This window comes from Neodiprion lecontei, chromosome 3, assembly GCF_021901455.1.
Source record: "Neodiprion lecontei isolate iyNeoLeco1 chromosome 3, iyNeoLeco1.1, whole genome shotgun sequence".
NCBI lineage: Eukaryota > Metazoa > Arthropoda > Insecta > Hymenoptera > Diprionidae > Neodiprion > Neodiprion lecontei.
In genome coordinates this window covers 14582529-14590161 of record NC_060262.1, presented here as the reverse complement: position 1 = coordinate 14590161, position 7633 = coordinate 14582529, and the positions used below count along the sequence as shown (strand labels likewise).

Sequence of the window (7633 nt, the reverse complement as noted above, 5' to 3'; positions counted from 1 at the left end):
CAACGGAAGATTATGTTATCCTACCCAAGCCAAAGGTTTCACAATAAATTTTGTTGCGCAAGAAGGTTAATATGGTAACCTCGCTGAAGAAACCAAAACACAGCGATCTAGCGAATCAATAAGAATTTTGATTACAACAAGGGATCACCCCTGCGACACACTAGACTGAGCAGTTTATAAGATCAGGATGTTTAGGTCGTATCGTATTATCCCTGAGTTTTTCTGTTGATATTATTCGAGAGGTACGTCGGTTAATCTCTGCGGTATCCAAGTGTTTTTATGTTCGCGATAGTTATGGCAGTTATGTTGTGCGATATTTAAATATTTTTCGACCTTGCGTTATGGATGGCGGTTAAGCCGTGCGATATTTAGATAATTTTCGAATTTGCGTTATTGATGGCGGTTAAACCGTGCGATATTTAGATAATTTTCGAATTTGCGTTATTGATGGCGGTTAAGCCGTGCGATATTTATATAGTTTTTAGTTTCCGATATTTTAATTTAGCGATATCTAGGCTGTATTCGGTCGCAATATGGAATTCTAATATTCAAACTTTGGTTTATATCCAATCTTGGTCGCAGTAATCAATTAATTTAAATATGTTGCTCAATTGTCTGAGTTCCTCGCAATTTTGTTAATTTTTTGGGGTTTCTGGGGTTCGTGTTCGGTCTCTTACTTTTCTCTGGTGCTTTGACAGTATGCGATAAACTTTGCTTTCACCACTGAATAAGATAATCCCTCTTTATTGGCGTGGCCTCACGTTGGGCGCCATTTTGTAACCAATATTTTTCATACAGTTGAGGGTAAAACGATACAACGATAATTGGTTACCCTACGGCGTAGTCACTGACCTGAATGATTAGATACAGAGAGATACTAAGAGAGAAAGATATGATTGTTGTGCGCCAGACGCACATGCGTCAAAAATAGATAATTAGAGAAAAAGACAAAGGTAAAGGTAAAGGTAATAGGTAAAGATAAGGCCAGGTTCTACGACGGTTTTGCACAGTTTGCTCAGGTAGACAAGATAATGGTAGAGGGGCGGAGTCGAATCCAATAGATAAAATAAGAAACAGGTGAAGCAGGAATAATATCAAATATATTAAGCAAGAAGCGATAAGTTTACTGACAAGCAAGTAGCTGAAGAGTTTGCGATACAAGTACGATAAATGCGATAATTAACAATAGTTACAGCCAGAGAAAGGTTAAGCGAGAGAGTTAACAAATAACGGAACGTTTTCCGAATAAGCGGGAAATATGCGCAAGCTCGCGATACTAACGGTAATGATTAACACGGTTTTACGATAGATAGGCACAACAGAAAAAGATATACTGTACTTAAATTAAGCGGTAAGCAAATAAATCATAAAATATGAGAAGCGATTATAAACACATGCGAAATACAACAATTGTAATAGTTATCACATTACCAGAATGATCAGAAATAGGCAGACAAGGAATTATGAATAACAAGGTAAATTCAAGCGACAGGTCAAATAGAAAATTAGCATAAAATATAGAGAATAACAGATAATACGTAGTCTCTAGTTTGCGGTAAGTGCGAGAGAAAGAGAGATAATATTCGGTACGAAAAAAAGGTGATTCAAGATAAGGCAAACAATATTCAAGATAATTAATATGCAACGTACGGCAAACCAAATAGACTACGGACAACTACGATCAGCAATATTAGCGAAGAAAATAGTGAAAGAGATGTTATGCGATACGGCACAATACTCCAATGTCAAATGAACGACGAGCGGGACCGCGCAGCGATATAAGATCGCTCCCGCGGTACACTCACTAAGATACGATAATCAACGATAATAGGTAAAGAGACAGATAGAAACTAATCAGAGAAAATATAACAAAATAGCAAGGCTCAGTAGCTAAGATAAAAATTGATCCTTCAACGGAACGCGCTGCTAGACAGCGATATTAGACACTCAAATATTTCGGAAGAGAAAGATAATAAAATAAACAATAGTCACTACAATGCGTAAGTAATAATCAACCAGTCGCGAAGTTACTTGCAATAAGGCAGAAAAAGGGACAAGATAAGAGATAAGAGAGAATAAGGTACGAGCCCAGGTGGCTCAAGCAGACCAACTGCAAGATAGAGAGAAAAGATACGAGCCCAATTGGCTCAAGCAGACCAACTGCAAGGTAAAGAGAGAAAGAGGTAAAGGTAAAGGTACGATATATTGCAAGTAATCTCGTGGCTTCACAAAATAGAAAAGGAGCCTCACTTACGTAAAAGAAGATATAACAGGTGCGAGAGAATGCGATAAGGTACAATAGCGATAAGACACAGAAGATTACGATAGCACGACTGTTAGTGTCAGTAACTGAACGTAGAGTGACGAGATGAGCGATGATCCTGATTTTCGTCGAGCTGCTGTCACGTGATTCTTCCTCAAATTTGCGGTATTTTAATTGGACCAGCAGGTCGCGTGGCCTGGTCCACGGGTAGGCGGCGATAATCCCTCGCCGCTTGATTTTCTTTTCCCTCGACGACAGGTATCGAGGTATCGGGACGTCGGAAGGTGGTTAGAGATGTTTTCCTTCAGCTATGCGGTATCGTTGGTGAGAGGGGGGGTCGTACTGTTCATGTGTTGCGATATTGAGGTGTGCGGCAATATTACGTCACCGGTCCTTTGGACTTGCGATCGACTGTAACTCACTCCTTGCTTTACTGGTACTCCCCGTTGTAGCTATTTCGTCGGCGCTGCATCCCGGCCCTCGCTCATTGAAGCCCTCATGCCGGAACGATCTGGTGGTGATGGCCCTCAACCCGGATCCCCACACTAGATCCACCAGATCCACGTGGTCAGCATATCATTAGCCTATTCCACGCCGCAGTCCTTCGATAAGACGGTTCGTGAAGAGAAAACCGTCTTCTATTGGATAGTCAACGACTTAGTAGATGTTAGGGTCGGTTCAGCTCCAGGCTGATAAGTATCGTCGACGGGAGGCTTTGTTGTGTTTTTGACGCACAGCCCTGTACGCCGCCTGACGATGCATCCGAGCGGTAGAAGCATTCGTTCGTGGTTCGGCTCCTGGCCGATAAGTCTCAAATAGTTGGAGGTGCTGTTTGTGCATCACGCACGACCCTGTTCGACAACTAGATAGGCATCCATCGGGAGTGGTTTCAGCGGTATTCGTTCGTCTGTAGTCGGTGGTGGTCGATGTTGAGCTGGTACGTGACCCCTGTCAGGCAGTGTCCTGGTATCTTGACGTGAAGGTCTCGCGGATGGTTCTCGAAGAGCATTCCAGAATTAGAAAATAGCATACAATCAGCTTAGTAAAGAGAATTCAACTTAAAGATAATTAGTCGTTCATTTTTGGAGTATTGGCCTCAGACGTGCTTTCGTTATTTTTAGCGATATCTGCACCTAGGGGAATGCGATAATTAAACAAAGTGACGGGGTACGAAATACCACGTCACAATACACACACACACACACATATATATATATATATATATATATATATATATATATATATATATATATATATATATATATATATATTTATATATATTCATATTATACATTAATATAATTGCTCGATCAAATGAACTTACCTAAGTGAAGTTCGATCGAGATTATGATGAGAGTCTCGTTCGACATGATTACAAGGTAGTACCGCTACTTCTCGCACGATGTCGCCACAATCTTCAGAATATAAAATTCACAACCCATTTTCCCTTCTTCCTCCCGCTCTCCCGCTCATGCTTTTTTATGTTTAAAGTATAGCATTTATATATACAATAAAAAATGTCAGGGTAGGGTAAAAACAAATTTTCGCTGCCGGAAAATTAGCACACTGGGAGGGTTGTAATCATTTCGAACGAGACTCTCATCATAATCTCGATCGAACTTCACTTAGCTAAGTTCATTCGATCGAGCAATTATACCGAGAGTCTCGTTCTCCAAATTACAAGGTAGATGTTTAGAGAACCTTACGTTTTTTTTTTTTTTCTTTTAATTTTATATATAAAGCCTCTGGAGGACCTTCAACTCTTAGAATTTTCACATATGTGGATAATTATCAACTTTTTTTAATGGTAACATAAATATGGAGGAATATACTATGTGCTTATTATTGTAAGAAGGAAGCAAAACCGTTTTTAAGACTAGCAATAGGTCTGTTGTAATATTTGGCAAACACCTGGGATTCTTTAGACCATCCCGCGGCCGACTTGATTATATTAATATCGATACCCTTCTTTAAGGCTGCAGAAGTGGATGCGTGTCTAGTACTATGCGCGGAATATTCCTCGCCAATCCCACTCTGAGCTAGCATGCTCCTGATCCACCTGCTGATAGTTTGCGACGAAGCCGCTCTGTACGGTTTTTTAATTGTAATTAGTAACGTATTGCAATTGTCTCTTAGGGGCTTAGTCCTTTCGATATACCGCTCTAGTACACTTGCTATACATAGTTTAGGCTGCTGCTCAAAGCGGGGCAACAACAGAAGAGGTTGACTAGACCCAGGTTTTGAAGTCTTCAAAATATCCGTAACCTTGACTTCGAATCCGTCACGAGTTTCTTTAATATTGCTAAGTTTAATAGAAGCCAGAGTCTGTACCCGTTGCGCAGTTACCAAGGCTAACAGCGTGACTAGCCTGACAGTTAGATCTTGTAGACCCAATTTTTCTAAAGGAAACATTTCTGAAATCTTGTTTAATACTGGGCTTATATCCCAGGTTCTATCGTACTTGGGTTTACAAGGTCTTGTTTTGAAAACACCCTTGAAAAATCTGCCAATTGTCGGGCTTTTTCCTATATTCTCGTTAGATATTAGTGAAATCGCTGCTCTGCAGGAATTAAGGGTACCATATGAAGCACCTGCTTCATAGCGTTCCGTCAAAAATTCCAATACTTGGTTTTCATGACCCGTAAATGGATCAATTTTGAATTTTCCACAAACGTGTATCCAAGCCTTTAATGGACCACTATATTGCTTAATAGTGTTATCTGCCAGAGAAGCGATGAGGAGATCTATCGTTGCATCTGCAACGTTTTTTCGTTTGTAGGCCTCGCCGATAACTTTCCTACAACTAAAGCCAGCGTCCTGGCTAGAGGATGCAAATGGGACCTACAAGGAGATGACAGCAAATTAGCCGATGGCTTCAAAATAATCGGTTCATTGACCAAAATGGACCTAAACAGAGGGTACCACGGTTGCGTCGGCCAATATGGGACGACAACTATACCCTCCGCCTCATCTTGAATTAATTTTCTTAATACCCTCAGAATGAGAGCAAATGGAGGGAATGCATAAAAACGCCATTGGGACCAATTTAAAGTAAACGCGTCGATAGCCTGTGCCTCTGGATCCCTCTGCCAAGCACAAAATTTGATGCATTTTGTATTAATTCTAGAAGCAAACAGGTCGATTTCTGGTACTCCAAAAGACCTTTCAATCATACTAAAAGCGTAATCTGCCAGCTCCCATTCAGTATCAATATTTTTAATCCTTGAACTTCTGTCCGCCTCTACATTCTCCTTAGACGGAATATACGTTGCAAAAAGCCATATATTTCTCTTTTCACACCAACGCCAGATATCTTTAGAAACCTTATTTAAGCCTGGGTATTGCACTCCCCCCATTCTGTTAACATAAGCAATTGCCGTAGTATTATCGATCCGGAGTAGGAGTTCACAATTGCTCAAATCCCTAGCAAAGCACTTTAAGGCCATAAAAGTCGCTATGAGTTCTAAACAGTTGATATGTAAGTTTATCTCAGAGCTTTTCCAAAACCCGTGGGCTGTATTCCCATCGAAAAAGGCACCCCATCCAGTAGTAGATGCGTCTGAAAAAATTTCTTTTTGAAATTTGAACTTTCTAACTGGATTAACCGCAAGTGTTATATTAACCTTCCACCAAGCAAAATCCTCTTGCAGCCATTCGGGAAGAAGCATTTGAGCCTCGTAATTTACGTCATTTACCAATAGAGATAAGTATTTGGCTCGCTCAAAATTTTTTGAGTAAAGCCAGCCATATTTGATAGCTGGACAACAAGAAGTTATAATGCCGATGAAGTGAGCGAAATCACGGATTTTGCACACTTTCTTTGAATTAAAAAGCACGATAAGTTTTCGGGTTCTATCTCGTTTCTCCTGAGATAGTTCTAGTGTTACATTTTCTGAGTTTAAGATAAATCCTATGAATTTACACTGGGTGCTGGGTGTGAGATTACTCTTTCTGTTATTAACGATAAATCCCAAAGACTCAAATATATCTACTGTGCTCTTCACATTGTCCAAACAGGATTTATAATTATCCCCGATGCATAGGATGTCATCTAAGTAGGCAACTGATAAGAACCCCCTGCTACGCAGCCAATTAAGCACAGGCTTAAGGACCTTAGTAAAGACTCTAGGTGCTGAGGAAAGTCCAAACGGCAGGCAAGTGAATTCATATAATTGCCCTTCGAACGAAAATCTCAAGAATTTTCTACATTTCTTACCAACAGGAATTAAAAAGTATGCATCCTGCAGTTCTAAATTGGCCATAAAAGCTCCCAAAGATATCAAGCGCGTGGCCGAACGTATATCCTCCATCTTAAAATGTTCGGTGTCAATAAAGGTATTCAATTTTTTAAAGTTTAATATAATTCTGTCAGAACCGTTTGGTTTCGGGGCTAAAAAATAAGTAGAAATAAATTGGCCTGGGCTGCAAGGGCACCTTTCAACCACTCCTAGCTTTAGAAGATGGTTGATCTGTTCCTTATGCTTAGGAAATTCTTCAGGATTGAACGAGGGTTCTGAAGGAATATATGCTTGATTAGGGGGTTTACTGAACTTTAGCTCGTACCCCCGTACACAAGCCAAAACAAATTTGTCTGACGTAATATTCTTCCAGATTTTAAAGAAGTTAGATAGCCGCCCAGCGACCTTTCTTACCGCTATGGTTTCTGTTGAAGACTGGGTTGACTGTTCTGCGACCGAGCCTGTGTCTGGCCCCGAGGCTGATTCTCGAACGACCTGCCTGTCGGATATTTCCTGGCTTTCGGTGGAAAGCGTTTGTTGCTTGTCTGCTGGTTGTTCGACTGATAGTTGCCCGCCTGAGAGCTGCCCTGGAATCTCGCAGACGGGCTCTTCCAGTTTACCGACGTTGGTTGACGCAGCGGAGGCTTTTTTGTTGATGGTTGGGGTTTTAAATCCAATCCCACCTTCTCAATAGCCTTAGCAGACTTCAATTTGTCTACCAAGTTTTCACCAAATAGAAATTCATCAATACCTGAATTTTCCAGCACTGCCTTAGCCTTTTTTTCCAGGAAAGGCAAGATATAAGCCCTTCGGGCTACAGCTTCTTGATGATGTCCCTCCGAGAGCAGCTTTCCTGCGTCCAGAAGCAATTCCAGTATTTGCATTCTGTCTAAGCCCTCGTTTTCTTTCTCATTGAGAATGAGCGTAGCGGCAGTTCCTATGGCGGACAAGGCTGAGCCAATAGTATTCTGAGAATCAGCGAAGTGCTTATCTCTCCTTTTGGATGTCCCGTTCAACGAGGCTGAGACCTCTGGGTTCAGACGCTGAGCTTCCAAGGGACAATTTCCAGTTCTGGTATGCTTATCCAAGAGTTCTTTTTTGTTCTCCTTGCTTAAACCCCCACGGATCCAGT

At 41.0% G+C, this 7633-nt stretch overlaps 1 protein-coding gene across 1 annotated transcript; it reads right to left on the bottom strand.

Annotated features, from left to right (window-relative positions):
* Positions 1–4105: 4105 nt before the first annotated feature.
* Positions 4106–6573, bottom strand: LOC124293433. The gene is made up of 3 exons (XM_046734286.1): positions 6480–6573; positions 5257–6395; positions 4106–5104 (listed from the first exon to the last, which is right to left on the bottom strand). Exons 1-3 carry the CDS (start codon positions 6571–6573, stop codon positions 4106–4108), a joined length of 2232 nt encoding a protein of 743 aa, XP_046590242.1.
* Positions 6574–7633: the final 1060 nt, after the last annotated feature.